This window comes from Ammospiza caudacuta, chromosome 21 (genome assembly GCF_027887145.1).
Source record: "Ammospiza caudacuta isolate bAmmCau1 chromosome 21, bAmmCau1.pri, whole genome shotgun sequence".
NCBI classification, from domain to species: domain Eukaryota; kingdom Metazoa; phylum Chordata; class Aves; order Passeriformes; family Passerellidae; genus Ammospiza; species Ammospiza caudacuta.
The window spans coordinates 7,715,557-7,742,429 of NC_080613.1; the positions used below are offsets into that span (position 1 = coordinate 7,715,557).

A 26,873-nucleotide genomic window follows, 5' to 3' on the forward strand; every position below is an offset into this window, starting at 1 on the left:
CACCTGGCTGCTGCACCTCCTGCACTGCTGGGGTGCTCTGTGTGGAGACAGAAGGAAAAGGGAAGATTGGTGAGGAGGAAGAGTTTTCCTCAGCTGTATGTGAAGCCAGTGTGTGTGAACATACTCCTACCACAGGGTGCTTTGTTTTAAAGGGCTTTTTTCTTTATACTTTCATGGTTTTGTGGTTAACTCTCTAAGTTTCAAAAGAAAACGTTTGTTTATTTATTTCTTTTCTCCATAAATCTGCATCTAATTTATCTTTCTCTGACCACATTTGATTTTTTTTTTTTAATGTCAGTTTTCTGGTGTTCTTTTCAGGGTTAAAGTAATTGAACTGAAAATTTCCACTTAGCTAATTGCATTGCCCTGCCAGCACTTCTTAGTGCTGTGCTGGGGAGGGCATTCCTCACCCAGATTTTGCTGGGAAGCCTGGGAACACAGGGCCTTGTTGAACCCCCAGAAAGCAATATTGTATGGAGTGAATGAACATGGAATGGGGTGAACCCAACATGGTCAATAAGGGAAGTTGTGGGTCTTTAATTTTGTGCTATGTACAGGGATTTGCCCTATTTCTGGAGTGAAATGAAGCAGAGAATCCTTTTTCCATTGATAGTGGCTGCAGGGTAGAGGGTTCACAAAAGATGTCACCCAAGGTGGCACTGCTGGGGACAAAACTAAGCTTCCACTTCTATTAGAACATCCAACTTTTCAGGATTAAGTAGCTGAGGTCAGCTTGGCCTCAGATAGGAGTTATCCAAACAGCTACTGTTAGTTATTTCTTTATTTTTACTCAGTTTTGATTCCTTTTGCATCTACAGTTTGTTCCCTGAGATGTTCTACGACCTCCTGGCTTCAGGGAAAGGATTAAAAATGTCATGTTTGTTCTTTATGTCCTCTTTAAAGACAAAAATCTCACTTTTAAAAATATTCACATGGCTTCAGCTAACAGAAAGTCGTTGGGGATGACTCTGGTTCCTGAATTTTATTTCCTTATCCCCACTCTGCATTAACGGGACCGTCTTTAATTACGCCATAACGAGGTGTTTGCCTTGGCACCCCGCCTTGCTCCCCACTAAATTAATGCTACACTCAAAGCAAGCACCCTGCCCTGGCTCCTGCCTGAGCTGAGATCTATTTGAAGGGATTAACGAGCTTGTAAATCTGCAAACAGGATTAGAAACAAGAGCATCTTCCTGGAGCTCCCCTGCCCCACTGCCTGCTGCACGAGCTGGGCAGGAGATGGGTTGGGTGAGGAAGAGGAGCTTTGTTTATTCTCCAGTCTCAAAAGCAGGAGTAAACTGGGTGTAAAGAGGGAGTATCTCCCTGTGAGAGCTGCTGGAGAGAGTTGCCAGTGCATTACTGATACCCAGCCCTTCAAAATTGCCATTTCCCTGTTCTCTCTCTGTAAAGCATCTTATTCCAGTTTGTAACTGATTGCAGTGATTAGAGTCTTTTAGTTTTCTGATACTGGGTGTTTTTCTCCCTGTTTTGGAAGGAAAGGGAATGCTGACCAGGCAGGACTGCTTGGCTTTACCTCAGTGCTGTCCTTGTTTATCAGTAATTGCTCATGAGCATCCATGGCCCCATCATGATTATTCTCAGCCCCCGGTGAGCAGCCTGTGACCAAGGCTGGTAATGGACGTGGAAAAGGAGGCATTGCCCCAGTTGTAAATGTCTCACTGGGCTAATTTGGTCAGATTTTGGGGCCAGTTAAACATGAAATCATGTTCTTGGCAAGATTACTTGTGGATTAGTGTCCCTGTGTCCTCCAGATTGGGTTCTGAGATGCTCAAAACCACCACCAAGATGTGGTCCAGCATCCTTGATGGCACAGAGGTGCAAAAGCACATCCTTGGTGTGTGCCCCAGGCTGGCATTGCCAGGCTGACCTCTGGCACTGCATGTTGGGTCAGAGGAGACGTTTCCTCCGCAGGCTCGGGCCCCGCGCCGGGTCTCACAACTGCTGTATTTATACATCCTGCTCAGTGCTGGGTAATCAGAAAATGCAATATCGCTGTCACCAGCTCTCTGAAGACATCCAGCCTGAGTAATTTAACATGTCAGCTCCATCCATCACGGGCACGCAGCCGGCACACAAACGCACAGTGGCCGGAGGGGGCTGGGCCGTGGCTGGCAGAGCAGCTGCTGCCTGTGCCAGCTGCCTGCTCACCTCACAGGGCTGCGTGAAAAATCACTCGGTTTTAAAATTTTAAAAGTTTAACAGTAATAAAATGGTTATAAAAAATAGCAATACAATTAGAGTAATAATAATTCGGACAGTTTGAATTAGGGCAATGTGAGACAATGGAAACAAAGAGTTACGGACGGTCCGGGTACCTTTTCTGGGTAGCACCAGCCCGAAAAGGACCCACGTTAACAGAGGATTAACCCTTAAAAACAACAGCCTGCTGCATATTCATACACTTCATACATGATGCATAAATTCCATTCAAACACAAGATTCTGTCTGGTCATCATCAGCTTCTACCTCTGAATCCTGACAGCGCCTTCAAGGCGGGAAGAAGTTAGTTTCTTCTGATAAGAAGGAAATAAATTCTTTTTCTCTGAAAGATTTAGGTGTCCTGTGGCTGCTATCTCACTGCGAGTCCTTTCTTTACAAAAAAAAGTATCCTCCATAGCATAGTTTCTATTTCAACATTTTTTATAACCTAAAACTATATTTAACACCCTACTTAAGAGAATTAATACAGCATCACTTTCTCACACAACACATATAATATTCATTTTAATATTTGTGAAAAGCCAATCATACAATACCCATTTTTCATAGGTGTGACAGCACACAGAGCACCACGGGGCTGCCTCTGTCCACCCCAGCCATCTGCCTGTTCAAAAGGGGCCAGCTCTGGTGCATGGGAAGGTGACAGAGGGATGTGCCATGTCCTACCTGCACAGGCAGCATCCAGGTTCCTCTCCCCGTCAGGGGCAAGGGCTGTGCTGTGTCGCAGACATCTTTTATGAAAAATCCTTTCCTTAGGATTTTTCCTCCTGAGAAGCTGGGAGGCCTCAGGAACAAAATGTAAACATTGATTATCTGCTGCTGTGGAATGCAAAAGGTGCATCTGTGATTGGTCTCATGTGGTTGTTTCCAATTAATGGCCAATCACAGTCAGCTGGCTCTGACTCTCTGTCTGAGCCACAAACCTTTGTTATCATTCTTTGCTATTCTATTCTTAGCTAGCCTTCTGATGAAATCCTTTCTTCTATTCTTTTAGTATAGTTTTAATATAATTTATATAATAAAATAATAAAACAGCCTTCTGAAACATGGAGTCAGATCCTTGTCTCTTCCCTCATCCTCGATCCCCTGTGAACGCTGTCACAGGGCTGAGCTCTCAGCAGTGGGGACACTCTCCCATAGCTGGTGTCTGTCCCCAGCCCTGGCCCCTGCAGCAGCCCCTGCTCAGTAAGAAGGGGATTTGCAGCAGGGCTGCAGCCCTGGCTGGCTGCCCATGGGCCTGCGTTAGAAGCCCAGGTTAATTAAGATTTTCCTCACTCATGCAAATAAGCTTTATTGGCTTTACCACTCTGCTGTGTCTCTCAAACCCCTTGGAGTGGGGGTATCATGGCTGTTTTTTGTGGTGTTTGTGGTTGATGATGGGTCGCGGTTTGGCATCTTTAACCCCCCCAGCCCCCTGCCCAAGCCCTAAATGCTGCTGTGTGCAAGCACTGACCCTCCCTGCTGCTCCCAGGAGCAAAGGAGCCAGCAGAGCCCCTTCCTGCCCTGCTGCTGGGGCTGCCCTGAGGGCACTGCTCAGCCAGGGCAGGGCATGGCCAGAGCAGGAGCCACGTGCTGAGCTCCTGGCGTCCCTCTGGCTCCTGCCAGCCACCTCTCATCGCCATGATTGAGCATTTCAGAGGGCAGAAGGCACCGCTCATTTTCTGTTCTCCTGCCAAGAAATGGGGAAATTGCGCTGCTGCCTAGAATAAAAGATTTTTTAAAAACAGTAAAATATTTTAATGGCAGTTTAAAGGGCCACTGTCAACCCCCAGAGGCCTCTTTTCTTTAAGCTCTGCAAAGATTGAAGGACTTCTGCCAATTAGAGTCTGTGGTGCTTTTTTAAGTATCCATTGCTTCTTGGTGGGTCTGGGGATGGAGCCAGCTGGGCTCCTGCTGCATCCCACACCATATCTGGAGAGGAGGAGGCTGGGTGAACCACAGGCCAGCCCTGCTCCTGTCAGTCCTGACTGCTGCTGTCACAGCAAACTAGGGGAGCAAATGGGGCAAATTGGGTGCTGAGGAGCAGAAAAGACCCTCAGGGGGGTCCTGGTGCCCCCCAAGGGCTGTATTCCCCCTGTACCATTTGTCCTTGCTGGGTTTGCTAAATTTCACTGCATTTCACCATGCAGCTGTCCTTGGGGAGAGCAGCTGTCACACTCAGGGGGTTTCTTTGAAAGTCTCTTGAAATATATTTGTGTTTTTATTTCTGAGGGTAGAAAGTGTCTTCTTACATTCGCACCACTAAAGGCACTGTGGGGGTCTTGATTTTTGACAAAATCACGAATGGTAAAAGTTCCTGATCACTACTGGTGACCCCAAGCATGAAATAATGAATGGTAAAATGAAATAATGAATGGTAAAAGTTCCTGATCACTACTGGTGACCCCAAGCAAAGAACCTTAGCAAGGAGTGCAGGTTGCTGGCCAAATCCCCAGCTCTGCTGAGGAGCTCCTGGCTCCACCTGCTCCTGAGCATCGCAGCTGCCAGGGCTGATGTTTTCCTCTCTATTGCCTGCAGGTGGGATCGGTTTTGGACGTGCCAAAGGCAACTCTGGCTCAGAGGCAGACGATGAAACCCAGCTCACCTTCTACACGGAGCAGTACCGGAGCCGGCGGCGAAGCAAAGGTACAAAAGGATGCTGTGGTTGCACACTGGTGTCAGGGGAAAAGAAATGCTTGGGTATCTTGGCTGTCCCATGGGTGATGGTGTCTGATACTGCCTGAGTCTAAAGGACAGCCACACCAGTCTGTGATTGTGTGATGCAGCACCATGCAGGAGCCATAAATCCCATTTCCCATAAATCCCATTTCCCATAAATCCCATTTCCCAGTGATATTGCTTAAGTTCTGGGTTTCTTTGATGGTTTCTAATATCAGTTACCCTCCACATGCCCTGGCACTTCCCCAAAGCTGCACCAGTGGGGAGTGGTTGTATCTGTCCTCATCCTGGCAACAGTGCAGCTGTCAGGGATGGTTACCCTGGCAATTCCTTGCTCCAAACTCCTGTTTTCTGCCCTTTATTTCCCATGCAAAACATTCATTGGATGAAAATTGCCCAGCCTTCCACTTGGCACAAAGGCAATTAAAAAGAACAAATTCAAAACGAGAGTTGGGGCAGGGATTTGTAGACCCAAGTCCCTTTAGGCTCTTTTGTGAGTTAGAGAAGCCAAGAAACTGAAATATCATCTGGAGTTTGAAATTAGTGTCCGCATTTCCTCTCATCACATCACATCACACCACACCAGATCCGTTTTTTGTCATTTTTTCGGGACGCTCAGCCCGAGCCGTTTGGTGGAGGAGAGGACGAGTTCTGCTGCTGCTGCTTCTGGGTTTGAAAAATCACTGTCGGGAAATAACTCCGTTGGGAAGCAATTTAAAAATTGCACAGTGGGTCTGCTCTCTCCATTTGTTTTGTGCAGGGAGCCGGGCCCCGGCAGAGTGCGGCAGCCAGATAGATGCCGGCGCCCACCGCAGCAGCACGAGGCCCCATTTGTTTCCATGATGAGCCATTCCCATAAATGCTTCCAGTGTGTTTATTTGAATGTGAAATTGCCTCAACACCTCTGATCAGCTCGATGGTTGCGCACGGGAATAAGCTCACGCATGCACAGGGGTGTGCTGCAGTTGTTCCTTCTCAAAGGCTGGGCCTTCAATTTTATATTTCTATTTTTTTTCTTTTTTTTTTTTTTTAAATGTGGTTTAGAACCAAGAGAAATCATCGCCATGTTTAAAATGAGCTTTTGATGAAAAGGATGAGAGGATTTGTGAGTTCCTTACCTGTTGCGATGCAAACACAGTTGCGTTCAGGGAAAAATGATAAAATCAGAATCCTAGAATGGTTGGGTTGGAAGGGACCTTAAAATCACATTGTTCCACCTCCTGCTATGGTCAAGGACACCTTCCACTGTCCCAGGTTGCTCCAAGCCCTGTCTAACCTGGCCTTGGACACTTCCAGGGATCCAGGGGCAGCCACAGCTTCTCTGTGCAACTTGTGCCAGGGCATCCCCACTCCCATTGTCAAGATTTTTTTCCCAATAAGCTTAAACTTCCTTCTAACCCTGTCCTCTGTCAGTTTGAAGCCATTTCCCCTTTCCTGTCATTCCATGTCCTTGTCCAGGTCCCTTCAGGTACTGGAAGGCTGCAGTTATTCACCTCTAAGCCTTCTCTTCTCCAGGCTGAGCAATCCCAACTCTCTCAGCTTTTCCTCATGGGAAAGGTGTTCCATCCCTCTGATCATCTTCATGCCTGTGTGACAGGAGGAAGGAATTGTTGTGTTGCAAACAGGGACAAAAGACGCTGTCCCAAAACACTACTGGTACAGGGATCAGATTTCCCAGGTGCTGGAGTAGCTTTTTCAGTGACCTTTTCAGGAATACTGGGCAGGCTGTGACAGCCCTTGGGTACTTTGGAAAAGTCACTGAAGTTTGGGGTTTTTTCAGCTTCCACCAGGGAAAGAGGTGATAGGGCACAGGGAAGGAATGGAAAACTATGTTTTAATGAGAGGCAGATAAATCTTTGCAAGGCTGCCTTGATGCCATTCCCCTTGAGGTCAGCTGCTCTGCAAGCCTCTTGAAAAAGGCTCATACTGGATGTCGGGTACAAAGATATTTTTATTGACGTCTGTGTTGGTTTTTGGTTGTTGGTTTTAGCTTCCTTGTAGGGCAGATATAAAGGAGCAGATGAATGGGAAGAATTCCTTTCTTTCCCTGAGAATAAGCTGTTGTTCACCTGGGCAGCTTTGATGGCTGGGTTTGAAGGGAATTCAGGAGGCAGAGCTGCCTCGCGCCATCGCACAGGGCTGCCTGTTAGATCTGCCTTAGTGTTTGAGCAATGCTGTGAGAACCTGGTTTGTTCATGTTCACTGGGGGCTAACTGAGGGAATTGTCTTGCATAAAGTCCCCATTGTACTTCCCCTCCTGCCTGGATAAATTTGGCCATCGCTGCATCCTTGAAAGGAATTTTCCATTATCCTTTCATTGACTCCCCTCTCCCTCATGGAAGCAGAGCAATAGCGTAGTGGGAAGTCGTAGCACCGAACTCATAATTACAAGTTCAGCCAAGATCCATAATTGGACGGGATTGTAACTCTTAATAGAGAAGGATGCATCGTCAGATACAGTTAATTCTTACAATGATCTTCCCCTATCGATTTCGCCAGGCTTGCGTGTCGTTGCAGGGGCCTTTGGGTAGTTATCAGGTCCAAGGAGAGGGATTCCTTGGGGTTTCTCTCCTCGGATAAGATTTTGTAGGATTGAGCCTAATTACTTGCACTGTCAAGGCATTGATCCCAGATGATGCCATGGGAAGTTTCCACTTAGGAGGTGTGCAGGTTTGCTTTTATTTGAGCTTGGTTAAGTGGCCTCCTGTGTCTCCTGGAGAAGGAGAACAGCAGGTTCTCTAGTGCTTTGGCAAGGCAGATTAGAGAGACATTCCCACAGGACAATATTCAGCAAGGGAGAGTTTGTTCTGGCAGCTCAGGAGCAGCAGAGCCAGTGGTACCTGGTTTTTAGTGCAGGAATACATGGAGAGGTAAGAGGCAGCACCTTCTGTGGTCACAGCATGCTGTATCACTCACCTTCCCAACCTCCAGGGCTGTGGGATACCCTTACACTGATGTTACCACATCTTTGGTGTAGGGGGACACAGTATGGGTAATGTAGAATGTAATCTTAGCCCTAAATGAGTTGCAGCTGGACTCTATTACTAAAGATTAGGAGCAGGCCTGATCTTAACAGGCCACACCTGTTAAGCCAATAAGAACAGTGGCATAAAAGAGTGGATTGGTGGGAAGAGAAGTCAGATAGCTGCTGCAAGGACCAAGAACAGTCAGTGCTTAGAGGAGCTGCCTGTGAGAAACATTGGGGAGGTATGGAATCCTTGCACCATAATGATAATAGAACTGTTGTAATAAATATACAAGACAACACTTTGAAAAGTCTCCAGAGATATTATAGGGGCGAAGACTGTAAGGAATAAAGCAGAGGAGATCTTCCCCTGGAGTCTTGGTCTTTGCTGTTGGGCTCAGCCCCATCTCTGGGATTTGAGCTGGGGGAGGCATTGCTGACTTAAGCCAAGAAGTGCTCTATTCACACCCAAATCTTCAGTGAGATACTCCTTCTCTTCACCGCTGTCCCTGCCTGTGCCCACACCAGCTCCTCACTGTCCACCTTGACAGATCAGGGTGAGCTCTGCTTTGTGCCATGCAGTCTCAAGGGAGCTGGAATTCAGATTGCTTTTCCAAGTGAAACAAGTCCCAAGAGAGGCTGTCAGGCTGTGCACAGCTCTGTGCTCAGGGGCTGAATTGACCTTCAGCTGGGGCCAGGAATGTTGGATCTGCCTCAGTGTTTGAGCAAGGCTGTGAGAACCTGCTTTGTTCATGTTCACTGGGGGTGAACTGAGGGAATTGTCTTGCATAAAATCCCCATTGTACTTCCCCAAGTAGGTTTGGTCTCCAAGAAGGTTTGCTCCTTCCTGCTGACCCTCAGCACTGACTCCTCGAGGATTTCCGGAAACCAGATTTTTCTTGCAACCTATTTACATCAGGATTGTGCACTGCAAGGCTGTGCTTGCTGTGGGGGCTGGCTCCCTTTTCCCATTCCCCTGGGAGTCGCAGGAGCTGTGGGAACCTCTCTGCATTCTGGCTGTGGTGCACACATGGCTCCTGTCCCCAGGGTTATTGCACCTTCCACCAGTGCTGAGTCTCTGTAAGAGAGACCCTGACAGTGTTGGAAGGATGTGAATCCACATCCCCTGCTGGCCAGCAGGGCAGTATCAAAGCTTTGATGCTTCAGGGTGGGATGTGTTCAGTCAGCTTCCACTCTGAGCTTGAGAGGAAAATATTAGTAGCAAAAATCCCCCTAAAGCAAGGAGGCAGAGCCCTGAGCACAAACTCCACTCCTGCTCCATCCCTCTCATTCTGGGGTGGGGTTTGCCTTGTGCTCAGCAAATATATTCAGTTCCAGGTCTGACTCTGCAGCCCTGAGTTTCCCTGGTCACAGGCAGGATGTGACCTGGCTTTGGGATGCTCCTGCACCCCTGGGAAGGGAGGGCATGGCTTTGGGATGCTCCTGCACCCCTGAGAAGGGAGGGCATGGCTTTGGGATGTTCCTGCACCCCTGGGAAGGGAGGGCATGGCTTTGGGATGCTCCTGCACCCCAGGGAAGGCAGGGCATGGCTTTGGGATGCTCCCGCACCCCTGAGAAGGGAAGGAATGACTTTGGGATGCTTCTGCACCCCAGGGTAGGCTGGGCATGGCTTTGGGATGCTCCTCAGCTGAGGTCTCTGTGAACAAGGCACCTGGCTGTTTCCACAGCACGCAGTGATGGTTTTGACAAATTAGCAGAGTTCAATTATGTACCTTGGATTGGTGTCAGCCCCGTATGTGCATGTGCTGGGCTGCCTGGCAGAGCCTTCTGAGGGCTGTTAGAGAAATGAGAAGCTGAGCTTTGATCTGCCTCTGTATTTGGTGGTTAAAACAAGGCCTTTTATAAGGGAATATTAGGTATTCGGAGTCTACTACATATGAGGCAGCTTGGCTTTGATCCTCTCCCATCTCCAGAGGCAGCAGGCAGTTATTATTTCATGGGGAACTAAACGAGGTGCAGAAAGAAATTTGGGCACTGCTCTCTCTGCTGCTGCCTCTGGCCTCGCTGGAGCTGAGGGAATGCTGCAGGCAGGACATCACTCCACTGTTCCATGCTCCTCAGGGAATTGCCTCCCTGCTCTGCCTTGGGCTTGGCTCGCCTTCAAACTGGGGGAGATGCTGCTGGCAATCAAGGGGGGACAAAAGGGGATAAAGCAAACATGTCAGTTGGGGCTGCTTCCAGGGGCATGAGGGAAAAATGGGTCTGTCTGTCCTTGGGGATGCTTCTCCCTTCCTGGCAGCCCTGTGTCCATCCCCTCCTCATGTGGTCAGCTCATGGCATGGACAGGTTAGGATTGCTTAGGGACACAGAGCCTTTAGGATTACTCAGGAAGGGACACAGAGCCTTTAGAATCCCTCAAGAAGGGACTCAGAACTGTTAGGATCCCTCAGGAAGGCACACAGAGCCTTTAGGATCCCTCAGGAAGGCACACAGAGCCTTTAGCATCCCTCAGGAAGGGACACATAGATGTTAGGATTCCTCAGGAAGGGGCACACAGCTGCTCCCTGCAGGGACAGACGGACAGCTCAGCCTGTGTGGTGCACACCCAGCTGGTTCATGGAACATAGAGCTGTGCTGCTCTTTGTGAGACCAGGAAAGAGCAGCCCACAGGGGACACCACAGCTCCCATGTGACCTGCAGATCCCCAGATCTCAGGAATGAGTTGCCTTCATGATAAAAATCTTGTCTTTATGCCCCGGAGCACCAGGGTCCCTCCCTCCCTGCAGGCTGCACCACAGCCAGGCTCACACTGTGATGTCCAGGGCAGTGGGGGATGCTCCTTATTCCCAACCCTTCTCTGCTCTCCGTCATGGATGCTGCTTTTCCAGCCCGTGAACAAATGTGGTGCTTTTTCATGATGGCTTATTTTGCCTGCAGAGCAATGAGGCACTGCAACAGCCCATAAACCCATCCTGAGTCCCTCTGCATTGCTGCTGGACTCTGGCTGTGCAGGGAAGCTGGGCTGGGGCTGCTCCAGCCTCCTTTTTGCTCCTTTAATCACTGGTGGCTGTAGGTGTGTGTGACCATGTTCACAGGGGTCTGAGGATGAGGGAAGAGATGAGGATCTGACTTCATGTTTCAGAAGGCTTGATTTATTATTTTATGATATATATTATATTAAAACTATACTAAAACAATAGAAGAAAGGATTTCATCAGAAGGCTAGCTAAGAATAGAATAAGAAAGAATGATAACAAAGGTTTGTGGCTCGGACAGAGAGTCTGAGCCAGCTGACTGTGATTGGCCATTAATTAGAAACAACCACATGAGACCAATCCCAGATGCACCTGTTGCATTCCACAGCAGCAGATAACCATTGTTTAAATTTTGTTCCTGAGGCCTTCCAGCTTCTCAGGTGGAAAAATCCTAAGGAAAGGATTTTCCATAAAAGATGTCTGTGACAGGTGTGGGGGTTCACTCATGCTCCTGCCCATTCCAGGGACACTGAGCTGCTGGCAGCTGGAGCTGGGCAGCACCAGGGGCTGCAGGTAAATGCTGCTGGAGCTGCAGGCACTTTACCTTCCCTGGACTGCGCTGGAGATAAAGCCTTTTACATCTGTTCCTGGAGGCAGTGCGGGTCTTCCCATTTATTTATTTATTTTCCGATTGTATCTGATACAGCCTCAGCGAGTAATTGAGTGTTTGAGAGTGAAAAATTATCTCTCCGGCTTGGCCCTTATCTTGACAGCAAAGCAGCACTTTTAATTTAATTTTGTTCAGAGCATGTGGGTAACAAATTTCACTAATCGCTCTGCTGTCGCCCTCCGCATGGTAACGAGCCTCTTGTTTCCCAGGAAGCTGAACATAAACACGGAGCTGGATGCAGGCAGGAGGGGGGAGAGGGCTGGAGCTGCTTGGAAAATGAAGATGCTTCTGGTTGTGGATTCATGTGGCAGCGTGGATTTGTCTCCTGGCTGCAGAGGGTGGTGGGTGTCGCGTGTGATGTTCGGCTGTAGGGGGAAACTGAGGCACGGAGGGGTGTGCCCTGAGCAAGGGGAGCTGTTGCAGAGCAGAGATTTGTGTTCTCATCCTGTTCTGTCAGTTTGCATCTATTCCAATAGTAATGGATGGAAGCAAATGATGATTTGGGACTTTTTTTTTGAGGCTGCAGCCCAATTCCCCAATCCCAGCTCAGCCTGCATGGTGACAATGGGACAGCAGGCAGTGTGGTGAAGGTCCAGCCAGGATGAATAAGTCCTTGAGTCCTTGGGATGTCTCCTGCCAGGTCCTGAGCTCTCCCTGCCACCCTGGCCTCCTTCTCGTTTCTAAAATCAATTTATCTGTCTGCCCAGCCCTCACTTGCTGAGCACAATCCTCCCTGGGCTGTGACTCAACACAAACTATTTCACAGATAATGATTACTTTTTTTCCCCTTTTTTTCCTGTAGGAATAATGTTTTTGCTACACTGTATTGAAAATTGCTTTCCCTTCTTCTCCTTAAAATGAAACCTTCCACTCAGATTTGCCTTTGTGCTTGTATATTGTAAAATTGGGACTCATTTGGAGTGTAAAACAAAAAAAAAAGATCGGGCCTTAATTCCAAGAGAAGTGCTTTCATTGATTTTCATGAAAGAAAATTCCAGTGCAGGCAATATCTACCTTTAAATATGTAGCTGTTTCTTTAATGTGATTTTATCTCAACCAATTCAGCACAGAGAACATGAAAGCAAAACTGACTTCATTGATTTTAATTGTCCCTGCCTAGAGAAATGCAAAAAAAATATAGCAGTGCCAGGAGAGCAAATAGAGTTTGCACAAATTCTTTCCCCCCGTTGCTGTGCCAGAAGGTTTAAGATGTGTGAGCAGGAGAATCTGCCCGTGGTGACCCTGGTGCTGATGGGGCTGGTGGAGCAGCATCCCAGCCTGTGCCACTTTGCTCATCTGTATTTCCCCCTCTCTCCTCAGCTGCTCATTCCTTGCCCAGCCTTCAAGGCTTTGCCTTTGCCCCCTTCCTGCTCTGCGTTGGAGTTTGCTGGTGAGTTCTCCCTGCCAGCTGCAGCAAAATGCCCTAGAGCAAAGAGGAGCACCACCAACAGCTGTATAATGAGGAAATAAATGCATTTATTCAGTACATAAGGCTGTATAACTCCAGGAGCACCTCAAGAGCCGAGGCTCAGGCTGCTGGAGGAGCACAAGAGCTCACTGGGATGCACAGGAGCTTGGTCAATGAGCCCTTGACCTTGCTGTGGGGTCCAGCTGCCCCAGCCCACAGTGCCCAAGCCACTCTTGGCACCCTCCTCCCCCTGACCCACAGCCCAGGGCTGCCTTTCCTCCCTGTGCTGTGCTGGAGGACATCTCAGCTAATTGCTAGAGGATAATTCATAAATGTTAATAGTATTAATCTGATTCAGCATGTGCTCAGCAAGATCTAATCCTCTATAAATCCAGAAGCGACTCTGATCTCACCCTTCTGCTGCACAGTGTGCTGCCTCTCCTCCTCCTTCCCTCATTCCCTTCCTCTGTGCACCCTCTGTGTCCTTGGAGGGGCTCCTCAGGGCTCTCCCCCAACACAGGGGAAGCAGAGCTGCCACTTGAGGGCTGATCCACATCCTGCTGGCTCTGGGATGAGGCTGGAGGCTGCCCAGTGCCCAGGCTGTGAGCCAGAGCTGGGCTGGAGCTGGGGGCACCTTCACTGGGATTTGTCCAGGACTGCAGTGGAGAAGATGCCTCAGGAAGAGGCTGGGACCAGGTGTGATGCAGATGGTGTGTGATGGAACCTGCCTGTGTCTCACCCCATGCCTGGGGGGCTCATTGCACCCACATCCCTCTGCTTTAGAAGGAAGGGGCTCTGGGGCACTGTGTGAAGGCTTGGTGGGGTCAGGGTGCAGCAGAGCTGTGTCTGACTGGAAGGAGGATTTGCCATCCCCATCCCATTTCCCATCCCGTTCCATCCTGTCCCATCTCATCCCAATTTCCCATCCCATCCCGTCCCCATTTCCCATCCCCATTTCCTATCCTAATTACCCATCCCATCCCAGTTTCCCATCCCAGTTTCCCTTCGCAGTTTCCCATTCCTGTCCCTATTGCCCGTCTCATCCCATCCCCACTTTCCATCCCCATTTCCCATTCCATCCCAGTTTACCATCCTCGTTTCCCATCCCAATTTCCCATCCTATCCCCATTTCCCATCCCATCCCTGTTTCCCATCCTATCCCCCAGAGGGACCATCCTGCTGAGGAAGAGGAGGCTGCAGGGCAGGAGGGGAGGCAGGCAGCGCTGCTCCCTCCCGTGCAGGGCTGCTCCATGTCCAGAGCCTCCTGCCAACAGCCACAGCTCCTCTTAATTGGCGTTTGCCTTGATTGGACACGATGTGTCCCTCGTAGGACACCCGGGGACGTGTCTGTGTGTGAGGCTGTCCTGGAAACGCTGCTCTGTGCTATTAACGAGCCTCTGCTGCAACAGAAGCGTGGAGCATTAGGGGAGCCCCATTCCTCTGGCACAGCAGCGACAGCGGCGGGGGCTGGGAGCATCCCTGGGTGTCAGATGGGCTGGGATGAGCTGGCTGTCCCCAGGGGTGCTGCTGTCCTCCAGGAGTGCTGCTGTCCCCAAGCTGGGCTGGGCTGTGATGGGCTGGCTGTCCCCCAGAGGTGCTGCTGTCCCCAGGGATGCTGTTGTCCCCCAGAGGTGCTGCTGTCCCCGAGCTGGGCTGGGTTTGGCTTGGCTGGTCTGGGCTGGCTGTCCCCAGGGGTGCTGCTGTCCCTGAGCTGGACTGGGCTGGCTGTCCCCGAAAATGCCACTGTCCCCAGGGATGCTGCTGTCCCCGGGCTGGGCTGGGTGTCTCCCAAGGATGCTGCTGTCTCCAGGGGTGCTGCTGTCCCCCAAAGATGCTGCTGTCCTCAAGCTGGGCTGGGCTGGCTGTCCCCCAGGGGTCCTGTTGTCCCCAGGGATGCTGCTGTCCCCTGGGGATGCTGTTGTCCTCAGGGGTTCTGCTGTCCCCAAGCTGGGCTGGGCTGGATTGGCTGTCCCCCAGGGGTGCTGCTGTCCCCCAGGGGTGCTAATGTCCCCGAGCTGGGCTGGGCTGGCTGTCCCCAAGGTGTGCTGCTGGCCCTAGGGGTACTGCTGTCCCCCAGAGATGCTGTTGTCCCCCAGGGATGCTGCTGTCCCCAAGCTGGGCTGGATTGGCTGTCCCCAAGGCGTGCTGCTGTCCCTAGGGCTACTGTTGTGCCCAGGGATGCTGCTGGGCTGGGCTGGATTGGCTGTCCCAGAAGTGCTCCTGTCCCCCAGGGGTGCTAATGTCCCCAAGCTGGGCTTGGCTGGGCTGGGCTGGCTGTCCCCCAGGGATGCTGCACCTGGGGGTGCTGCTGTCCCCTGTGGATGCTGCTGTCCCCAAGCTGGGCTGGGCTGGCTGTGCCCCAGAGGTGCTGCTATCCCCCAGAGGTCCTGCTGTCCCCAGGAGATGCTACTGTCCCCCAGAGGTGCTGCTGTCCCCAAGCTGGGCTGGGCTGGCTGTCCCCAGGGATGCTGCTGTCCCTAGGGGTACTGTTGTCTCCCAGGGATGCTCATGTCCCTGGGCTGGGCTGGCTGTCCCCCCAGGGGATGCTGCTGTCCCCCAGAGGTGCTGCTGTCCCCTAGAGGTGTTGTTGTCCCCCAGAGGTGCTGCTGTCCCCTAGAGGTGTTGTTGTCCCCCAGAAGTGCTGCTGTCCCCCAGAGGTGCTGCTGTCCCCCAGGGGATGCTGCTGTCCCCTAGAGGTGCTGCTGTCCCCTAGAGGTGTTGTTGTCCCCCAGAGGTCCTGCTGTCCCCCAGAGGTGCTGCTGTCCCCCAGAGGTGCTGCTGTCCCCCAGGGGATGCTGCTGTCCCCTAGAGGTGTTGTTGTCCCCCAGAGGTGCTGCTGTCCCCCAGAGGTCCTGCTGTCCCCTAGAGGTGTTGTTGTCCCCCAGGGATGCTGCTGTCCCCAGGCCGGGTGCTCTGCATGCAGCACAGCTCGGCAGGGGTTGCTAAGCACTCCCAGCACTCGCTGTTCTCCCCAGCCCCTCTTCTTCGGGAGCTGGGAATACATTTCCATATCCGAGTGGCCACAGAGCGTTCCCTGCGATGCCATTGTCTCCCGGGGGGTGGGGAAGATTGCAAAGCACTTGGCGTTTAACACCCACATATGGTTAACACCACGGGCTGTGTGCTGATAAAGAGGGGGTAATTAAAGTTTATTTTTTTTTTTATAGACTAATCTCCCAAGCATGTATTTATGAGCCTGATTTAGAAACAGCGTATTACTGAGAACACGGGATATTTGTGTTGTTCATAAATCCATACGTGTTCTGAACACACCTTTTCTCTTTTTTCTTTTCTTTCTTTTTTTTCCTTTCTTCTCCCCCCTAAATTTAGGCAGCACTGCCAATATTAAGAAGAATTGAGCCCAGAGTTTTGATGGGCTTTTTCCCCCCTCCTTGATTTTTGGGCCGGCAAAGGAAAGTGTACAAAGCAGTGAGTAATTAAATGCACGAGGAAATGATATTTCAAAGGAGACACGGTGCGTTTGGAGGGGCTGTTTGCTGAGTGTTTACACCAGTGCCTTTGAATTTATCTTCATCTTGCAGCAGGTGCAAAATCTTCAGGGGAATGTGGTGCTTTGCAAGTGGTTTCTGATCAGGGATTCGTGTCCTCACCAGGATAATTTGCGCTGGGGTTTGAGGGGAGACAAAAAAATCCTGGGTGGGGACGGTGGTGGTGGCCAGAGTCCTTCTGACCACGGCATTGGAGCCTCCTCTTGTTTGCCAGTGTAATTAAGCCACCCTCAATTAGAGGGAGCATGTCAGGTATGATTCTGCCCTGAAATGGAGCACTTTGCTTTTCCTTTCTGCTTCTCTCTCCTTGGATTTTGTGGGCTGTGGGGAGAAGTTGCTTCTCTCTGGATAGAAGTAATTTATTCCTATTTTTCATCCCGGTGGTGTGCCCTGCCCACTGCTTGGGTGCAGATTCCCTGGGAATCCTCATGGTCCAGGTTTTTCCCTCCAAAACTGCCTGGGTGAGCACTTGGAAATCCACTCACTTTGTTGTAACCTCTCAGAACACTACAAAAACATCTTTGATTAAAGATATAGAGAGATCACCTCTATATCATCTTCCATCCTGGGCTTTTTACCATCTTTCATCTTTACCATCTTCCTCCTGGGCTTTTTGAACCCCACAAGCATTTTTGATTAAACATATAGAAAGATCATCTTAATGTGTGAAGCATTTATTAGGGGAGAGAGATCTGGAGAGTGAGTTTAATCTCAGCCATGCCTGGTTACCATCTTCCTCCTGGGGTTTTTGAACCCCACATGACCCAAACCAGGATTCTCTTGGGTGCTGGAGCTCTTAACCATCCATAAAGGTCTTGTATTCCCCACCCAGCTTCCTCCTCTTGGAAAGGACATTGATACCAGATTGTTTGTTGCACCTGGAGTTTCAAATCTGCTCTTCAGGCACTTCCCTGAAAGCCTGGAGATGACAAGGAGAGGAGGGAAAGCCCAGGCTTAGCCAGGCCAACCTCTCATTTGTGTGGCATTGGGTTTATTTGGGGCTGCCTGAGCTACTGAGCTGGGTTTGGATTCTTTCCCTGGGCTGAAGAAGGAAGGGATCAGTTTGTGTCACCTTTGGACCAGGGTGCAGCCCTGGAGAACCTGCTGAGGTGGGTTTGGTTAGCTGGGCCTTGCTGAAAATACATTTGCTTGTGGTTTTAAAAGCTTGGAGAGAAGCTGATTATCTCCAGATAGATGTTTAAATGCAGCACAGCAATGCTGGAGCATCAGTGGTCTGCAGAGCAGGGAAAGAGATGGAAAACAAAAATCCCAGTCCCTCTCTTTAAGTGCTTTTCCAGCAGCCTCCCTTGAAACCTGGCAGCTAACTGGTCGTGAACAATAAAGAGCTGAGCTGGAAACCCAATTTCAGCTCGAGCAGAAGCCCCCTTGTTTTGGTTCAGTTGGTCAAAACCAAACATGAGGCACTTGTAGAGGTCAGTGACTAGCAGTGATGGAAATGAGAAAGTGCAGGAGGGAAGGGAGTTACAGGAGACTTGGAGCAATTGTCCCTTTCCTTGAGCAGCCAAGCTCAAACTCATGGAACTGTAAAGGGATTTTTGCTGTTCCAAGCCCCTGTGCTGCTCTCCTCTGAGTCATGGGGAGAGAAGAAGCCACATGGTCCAGTGGGATGTGAAATCCTAATTCCAGCAGCTCCACTCTGGCTGCAGTTTGGTGAAAGCTGCCATCATACCTGGGATTTGGGCTCTTTGTGGAAAGGGGATAATACTTGTCTCACTCATAAGGGATTTATGATTTAATGTTTGCAAAGCACTTTAAGACCCTGGATTGAAAGGTGATTTATAAGGGTGAAATCCAGCGTTGTCTGGTCCATTGTATATTTGATTTCGTCCACTTATCCTCATGGGGGCTTTTTTCCCTTCCTTTTTTTTCCCCTTTTTTCTCCTCCTCTTTTTTACTTTTTTGCATTCGTGTCATAACTTCTAGCCAAGCAGGGGTTGTGGCAGGCACAGTATGCCCAGCAAGAGGAGGAATTTGCCTCCCATGGAAGTGCTAACTTATGCTGATGATATGAATAAAGATTGGAAAAGAAAAAAAGAGGATTGCAAGGTGAGGGGCACAGAGTACTGGCAGTTAAGCTGCGAAATAGGAGTGGGATGGCTGTTTAGATGATCCATGCATAAGGAAAGATGCTTCATAAATAATCAATTTACTTGCTCCTGTTGGTCTCAGTGATGGGGGGATTTTCCAGCAGAGCAGCCACTTCTCCTGTCCTACAAACCCTGACTGGAGCATTCCCTGTGCAGGCTCCAACCTGGGGATGCTGTGGTGGGGCTTGGTGCCCTGCCTGGGAGGCAGAGGTTGTGCTGAGCATGAGGTCCTGCCCTGGCCCCAGCACCTCCAGCTTTAGGCAAATCAGAGAGTGTGCAAGGGGTGACTTGGATCCATTTCCAATTCAGTTTTCAAACTGATAATTTTTAAATCTCACTTTGCTGATGAGGTGACGAGGGCTGGGGTGCAAGTAGGGAGAGGCTGCTTCCAAAAATCAAGAGGTGTCCTCACCTGAATGCTGAGCAGGGCTGTGGGCAGCTCTGCCAGCAGCTGGGTGATGTCAGTTCACACCAGAATGGGCCGTGCAGCCTCTGGGCTCATTGCTGGGCTGTGCCCTCTGCTTGCACACTCTCCAAGTGGTGCATCCAAAGCCCTGGAGAAGGAACCTTGTGAGGTGTTTGTTGTTATCGTGGAGCAGAGCTGGGTGTTGCCACAAAGTGTTGGATGAGGGAGGATGCAGTGCAGTCAGAGCAGCAATGGGGCAGCTCCCAGCTCCAGGGGGATCAGAGGTGCCCCAAGGATGCAGATTCCAAGCACTCCTTGCTTGAGCAGTGGAGACCTGATGGTAGTCTGGGACAGTTCATGGTCATCTCCATCAGTAGAGAGGGTCTCATTTGGACACCTGACATTCCCACCTGACATTCCCAGTCTGCATCCAATAAGAGCAGCTGAATCTTCTGGGCCAGCCAGGTCTCCCTGTGCTTCACAACTTCCCCACATTCCCTATGAATTCTGGGGATCCTGTCCCACCCAGCTGCTGTTGATGGTGATTCAACCTTCTCATCCAACTCATCTCTACAGCCACAACAGCCCTATTTTCCACAATACCAGCAGTTTCACTCCTCACTCTACCAGTTCTCTCCTTACTAAACTATCCTAGAGGTAGCAGGATTGGCAGTAAAGCTGCGAAATAGGAGTGGGATGGCTGTTTAGATGATCCATGCATAAGGAAAGATGCTTCATAAATAATCAATTTACTTGCTCCTGTTGGTCTCAGTGATGGGGGCATTTTCCAGCAGATCAGCCACTTCTCCTGTCCTTCAAACCGTGGTTGGAGCATTCCCTGTGCAGGCTCCAACCTGTGGATTCTGTGGATCCAAGCCTATGTCTTTGTGCTCCTACTGAGCCTCTACCTACAAGAAAATATCCAACTCTCAGTGGCACACCAAGCACATTCCTATCACATAGTAGACTCTAGCCCCTGACCCATGCTATGAGCAGCCACTGCTCTCCTAACCACCTCGGGTCCTGCCCCACAGGGTTTCACAGTGTGTTGCCAAGCCAGCCAATATTGACAAGAAGTGATGGTGGTTTCAGCAGGGGAGCACTGCTGGTGTGATGAGTGATTCCAGGGAGGAGAAGTTCTCTGGGGCAGGGTCTATACAGGGCTTTGAGCAGGTTTTTTGGAGAGGTTCCCTCCTCTAGCCAAATGAAACCCCATGCAAAACAAGGTGTGATGGGAACCCTGGGGTGTGCAGACCCTTCTTGATCTCCCATCCTTGTTCTCCATGCCTGCCTTCCCCATGCTGATTCTCCCTGCCTCTGCTGACAAAGCCCTGGGTGCAGCTTTCCCTTCTGGCCCCCCACCCCACCCACGGCTGTGTGTGCCTTGCAGGTTCCATGAAGAGCCCCGTGAACAAGACGGCGCTGACGCTGATCGCGGTCAGCTCCTGCGTGCTGGCCGTGGTGTGCGGCTCGCAGCTCTCCTGCCCGCTGACCGTCAAGGTGACGCTCCACGTCCCCGAGCACTTCATTGCTGATGGTAAGACACTCCTGTCGTGGCATGGCATTCCTGTTGTGGTAATAATTAGCACTGACTCCATAATTCCAGAAGGCTGATCCACCACTTTATTATACTATACTTGTTAAGAAACCCATCGCTGCGGCATTCGCATTCTCTGAAAAATCCCTTTGCCCAGGGTTTTTCTCCTGGGAAGCTGAGAGGCTTCAGAGAAAAAAAGAAAACAATTCTTATCTCATTTGCTTCTCCTGTGCTGTGCTCATGTGGAATGTGTTTGGAGATTGTTTACCCACAGGTGATTGTTCCATTGCATTCTGCTGGGAGTTGTTTTCACTCTTTGGCCAGTCAGGGCCAAGCTGTGTCAGGACTCTGGAGAGAGTCACAAGTTTCCATTATTATCATTTTAGCATTCTGTAAGTATCCTCTCTGTATTCTTTAGTATAGTATTCTTTGATATAATAGAGTATAATAAAGTAATAAATTAGCCTTCTGAGAATATGGAGTCAGATGCATCATTCCTTCATCAGGGCACCCCAAATATACAATACATCACCCTTACAGACTGTCTGATACAGTCAGACCAGATTGGTCAATCCATCCAAACACCATCACCATTGGCCAATTAAGAAACCACCCTTTGGTAAGCAAATCTCCATAACACATTGCAATGTTCAAAACAGGTGCAGCAAGTGAAGATAAGAATTGTTTATTATTCTTCTCTCTGATCCTCTCACAGCCTTCCCCAGCCTGGGAAAGTTGTGCCTTGCTCTCTGTGATCACACCCTCCTGCTTCCCCTCTGGGTATGTTTGGGACATGGAGATTCCTCTCTTTAGGAATGCCCCAGCTGTGTTTGACTGCAGGGATCTCCCTTTCCACAAGCACATCTGCGAGCCCGAGGCCAAAATCTCAGTCATGTCAATTAATATTATCGTTGTTATCATTGGTGCTAATTGTGTCTGATGGATATTTCTGTTCTCCTCCAAACTCGCTGAGGAGCCCTGGGAGCTGCACAGACAGGCAGCAGCAGAGCTGTTTTGTCCTGCAGCAGCAGAGCTGCTCATCCCAGCCTTGCAGCAGCATGGAGGGAAATTGCTGGGGTTTGAGCAAAGGCACAGATGCTTTGATGAATTAGACAAGTGCTGCTGTCACTATTTATTGCTTTCTCCAACTGGGCTCCTTGCATTTGTTGTGTTTCACTGACCTTTTCTTTATAATGTGCAGTGAGCATCGAGTGCAAGTTTTCAGTAACATGAGGGCAAATTTCATTTTCTTCCAGCAGACAGGACCCATTATTCAGTCGGTTCCAATTCCTCAGCTCCTGCACTCGTCTCACTGCTTGGGGCATGCAGAGGGGGCACTTTCTCTCTGCCAGAAACGTGCTGCATGCAGCCAGTGCATCACCAGCTGCTGGGGTGTCCTGGTGCAGCCAGCTCTGGGACAGCCCCCTGCTTTGGGAGCTTTGGAATGGAGAGCAGCTCTTGGGGGATTGTTATTTTGGGGAGGGGGAGATGGTTAAAGACACACTGTGACAGTGGTCACTGGGGTTTTCAGGTTAAGGGAGAGATGAGAATGTTGACTCTATTCAATATTCTATGAGAATATTGACTTCTATGTTCAGAAGGCTTGATTTATTATTTTGTTATATATATATTACATAATAACTATACAAAAAGAAAAGAAGGACAGGTTTTCTCAGAAGGCTAGCTAAGAATAGAAAAGAATGAATAACAAAGATCTGTGTCTCGGACAGAGAGTCCAAGCTATCTGGTCTGTGGTTGGCCATTAATTGTAAACATACAAGATGGCCCAATCACAGACAAAACCTGATGCATTCTACAGCAGCAGATAGGTATTGTTTACATCTTGTTTCTGAGGCCTCAGCTTCTCAGAAGAGAGAAAAATCTCAAGAAAAGATTTTTCACAAAAGATGTCTGCAACAACACACAGTGGCATGAGACCTGCAGGGACCAGTGGAGAGGGGTTGAAATCATCACCCCATTGCAGAATAGGAGTCACCAGTGTGTTTGAAGTGAGATTAGCCCTGCTAAGAGTGGTCTCTGGGTAGCTGGGACAGCCCAGGGGTCACAGCTTGTAGGAAAGAGGAGGAGAGCATCTAGTTTGTGTTCACACATTGGAGGAACTGAGCATGAGTTCAGTGGAGTGGAGACATGATAACATCAAGGCGTGGATGCCCCATCCCTGGAAGTGTTCCAGGCCAGTTTGGATGGAGCTCTGAGCACCCTGGTCTGGTGGAAGGTGTTCCTGCCCATGTCAGGAGGTTGGAACAAGAGGATGTTTAAGGTCCCCTCCATGCCAAACCATTCTGTGATTTAGGGATTTGAAACAGGGGATTTGTTTATACCTTGACCTGTTTCTAAAAGGTTTTAATGATTGTCCAAGCCACACATGAGCATTTGAAATCTTCACAGATGGCTCCAAGTAGCTGGAGAACAAAAACTCCTGCACTTGGGGTATTAGGTTCCTGCAATGCTAATCTGTGTCCCTTAGGAATGGGCACTGGACAGTTCAGCACTTGGACTAGGAGCTCACACTGGTTCTGGTACTTGCTGAAGGTCAACCAGGAAGGCAGGGATGGACACAGGACCTCAGCATCCTGCCCCCAGCTTGTGGTTCTGGCCTAGGAAAGACAGTGTTCCTGAAAAAGAAAATAAAATGCCAAGAGACTCCACAGAATGAAAGTGGAAAGCTGAACCTGTGCTTGTCACCAGGAAAGGAGTGGCAATGCAAATTATGCAAATGCAGGGAACACTCGAATGAAAATGACAATGAAATACCAATAAAGCAGATTAATATCTTTGAAACTGGGGGAAATGGGATGATCTCCAGTCCCGACTTAATGACTTTTCTGAAGAGAAAGTGGCAAGAGGACTGGTAACAACGGTTTGGAGAAGAATTAAAATGAGCTTTGTAATGAAACTGTAAAATATAATTACAAACTGCGAAAACTTTTTAAATATTTTTTATGAGAAACAGTCAAATTCTTCGCACAGAAGCAGCCAAGACATTTTGCAGTGGCTATCACTTTCCCTGAAATCTCAGCATTTTATGTGATGACAGTCTCTTGCTTGGGAAGAGAAAAAGCTCTTAAAGTTTTCCCTTCTTTTTGAATAACAACAAATCCCAAGGCACCACCCAACTGGCAGCAAAATATTACAAAGCATTTAAAGACATCACAGAACTGAGCTGGGCTGGGAAATTTCAATGAAACCCAGGAAAAGTGTGGCTGGATGTGTTTGCCAAGGCTGAGCACCTGCATTTTAATGCTGATGGAGAAGAAAGGACCTGCTCCTCTCTGGAGATCTCCTGTGCGGGATTAAATGTGGTTTTTTACAGGGGGTTGGCATCAGCATCCCTGTGGCACCGAGGTGACAACAGAGCTGACGTGTTTGGCCTGGCAGAGTCTGGGAGCTTTGATCAGTCTTGCAGCAGCTTCTGGTGTGGCACCACGTCTCGCGGGTGTCTGTGCGCGCTGAAATCGTCTGAGTTCCCAAAGCTGTTCCCTTTGGGGCTGCACAGGGTGATAAACCAGGCTCTGAGAGAAGGCAGCCATGGTGCATTCACAGGAGATGTTCCCATTTGAGGGAGTGGTGCCCTCTCCTTCCCTTTTGAAATGTGGGATTTTCAATAGGCACCAGGAGCCAAGGAAAAGCTGAAAGCGGAGCTGCTACCGGCACCTCTGCAGGAGGAGCCAAACAAAGGCAGAGGCTGAAAGAAATCGCTCTCCTAGATGATGAGAACTCAGCTTTGAAGGAAACTTTAAATAGATGCCAGCCAGTTCTGGCGTGCCAGCAGCCAGAGCCAAGAAAAGAAAGAGGGGGGAAGCCTCCCCAAATGTCTCCAGCTTTGGAGAGGAGCTGCAGCAAGAATGGTGTTAGAGAAAGCAGCTCCAGAGCCTGCTGGAGTGGCAGGGTGGGAAAGGGGAGGGGAAGGACTGGCACCAGAAGCCAACTGGCAGCCAAGCTGGGAGGATATATATTCCAAGCAGCAGTTCTATAATAACCAGCCTGTCTCTATTGCCCTTATTTCTCCCTGGGTTTGTTTTCTTCCTTTTGTTCATTTGGTGGGGCGCCCCTGCCTCGCTCCCTGCTGAGCAGTTATTGCCTGGTTTGCACAGCTGCTGTGCCTTCACTTCGTGGAGCAGCTGGATCAAGGAGAGCCTGCCAGGAGCTGGTGGGGAGGGCTGGGGCCTCCTGCTTCCCAGAAACGAGTTGGTGCCTCTAAATCCTCTCTATTCAAACACAGTGCTTGGAGCATCCTCTCCTCCCTTCTGCTGCTCCAGGGTTTGTGTCTCAAGGCAGCCCCTGCCCGTGCTGAGCAGGAGGAATTGCTCTGATTTCAGAGGTGCCTCAGATTTATGGAAAGAACTGTAGTGGCTTTTATGAGGATATGGAAATGCAAGGCATTATTTAGAGGACCCTTTAGCTGTGTCAAAGGGGGGGAAGAAAGGAAAGAGAGTCCCTCCATCTGAGTAATAAAACCTCTTATGAATATGGGAGCCACTCAGCTCTACATTCAATAGTTGGTTTTTTGGCTTTGTTTTTTTTCTTGTAGGTAATAATTCAAAAAAGTAGAGCTGGAGCAATGGGAACGGCTTGCAGGGAAGGCAGGGTGGAGGAAGATACTCTGGAGGGCTCAGCCTGGAGTACGTCCTTGCTGCACAACAGTATGAAATATAGTATCAATTAAAGCTTCCCGTTTTTACAGCCTGTGAGAGGTTATATACGGTGTGGGTGGATGTTTGTACTTTAGCGGGAGAGGTGGGTGAGATCCTCCAGTGGTGCAGAGGGAAGCAGGAGCTGCCTTTAGTGAGGGGCTTGTAGGGCTTTGTTTGTAAGTGGAAATAAAGCAAAGGGCATAAAGCAGGTTTTTATCAAAGACATTTCAGGGCATTTGCAGCCTTCTGCCCTCTTCTTCTGAGATGTGTGCCAGGGAAGTCGTGGTGATCCCTCTGCACCTTGCTGGGCTGTGGTATGGGTGTAGAGGGGTGCACAGAGCTTGGGGTGGGCAGGCAGGGATCCTCTGTGGGATCGGAGCATGGTGTGGGCAGTGTCCCCACCCTGATGAGCTGCCCGTATGTTGGCTCTGTCCCTCCTGCAAGTGTGGATTCCTTCCCACAGGGCAGGATGAACACTGCCCTGAGAGCAAACCCAGCAAAGCCAAGAGGCCAGCTGAAGTGGAATTTCTACTCAAGACCGTGTTTTGTGTTGGAGCATCTGACAAGATGGCAGAGAGAGGTGGAGGGAGCTGCTTTTTGTTTATTCTTTTAATCTCTGTGCATCTGTGTCTGCCTGCCTGAGCGAAGCCGTGCTGTCCTTGCCACGCAGCTGATCAGTAATTGTTTCATCTGCAGATTATTTCCTACCTTCCCCCACCACTGTTTCTTCCAAGATGCTGCTGAATTGGATGCTGCTATTAGCAGCCTGTGTTAATTTTCCCTGAAGACTGCTCTGCTGACTGCAATTGTTGGGACTCACAACAACTTCTCATTTTGGTTTTAATTAAGTGTGTTGGTTTAAACTGTTTGTTTTTGACATTTCCTGCTCAATCTTCTGCAGCTCTTGGAGGTGACCAAGCATTGCCTCGTGCCCTCAGGGCACTCAGGATGTGCTGTATGTGTGCTCACACAGAGATGAGCCATGGGAGGTGGGGGACTGGCTGTGCCCCATCCCCTTTGGCAGCAAGAAGAAGCTGGACACACTCTCTGATTTTCAGGTGAAGCTCCCCAGGTTTGTACCAGGATGGAGAAAGAGATCTGGTCTCAAAGCTGCCTCAGGTCAGACTGGGTGGAGCTCTGAGCAATCTGGTCCAGTGGAGGATGTCCCTATCTGGGGGAAAGGGGTGGAATGAGATGATCTTTAAGGTCCCTTCCAACCCAAAGGACTCTGTGATGCTGTGATCTTTTCAGGCTTTCAGAAAGATTCTGAATTTGGGGTTTCCCATGTTCACCAGCTGTTCCCAGATCCATATTCCCCTCTGAAATCAACAGAAGGAATTGGTTTAAAATATTTTTTTCTTGTGCTGTTTTCTCCTCCCAGGGTTTTTGCTCTCTGGAGACCTGGGTCAGGGCTCTGACAGAAGCAACACTTTCTTGCAGACTCAGTGTCACGTCTGGCTGCTCCAGGCCCTGTGTGTTTCATGTAAGGTGGCCATGTTTGGGGGCAGCTTTACAAATTGCATTTTATTCCAGCAGCTCGTAATCAGCAGGGTCACCTCGGTGCCTGTGTTACAGCTCACTCCTGCTCCTGTGTCTGCTTCCCTGGCAAGAAAATGTGAGCAAATGGCTGCAGTGTTACCAGACATGAACTCTAAATATTAACATCAATTTATGAACTGTATCAGCGTGGATCAAAGGGATTCCAAGACGGTTTTACAGCACGAACGCTCTTTGCATGAAGAACTAATCAGCTTCTGGAGGCTGAAGTACATCATGTTTT

The 26,873-nt window shown here is 49.6% G+C and overlaps 1 protein-coding gene across 1 annotated transcript in view; it reads left to right on the plus strand.

Moving 5' to 3' along the window:
• ASTN2 (astrotactin 2) overlaps window positions 1–26,873 on the plus strand; it is a 358,985-nt gene that overhangs the window by 108,971 nt on the left and 223,141 nt on the right. The window contains exons 5-6 of the mRNA XM_058818098.1: window positions 4,759–4,866; window positions 20,292–20,438. Coding sequence (XP_058674081.1) covers window positions 4,759–4,866; window positions 20,292–20,438 — 255 coding nt within the window. The remainder of the gene's footprint in view (window positions 1–4,758; window positions 4,867–20,291; window positions 20,439–26,873) is intronic.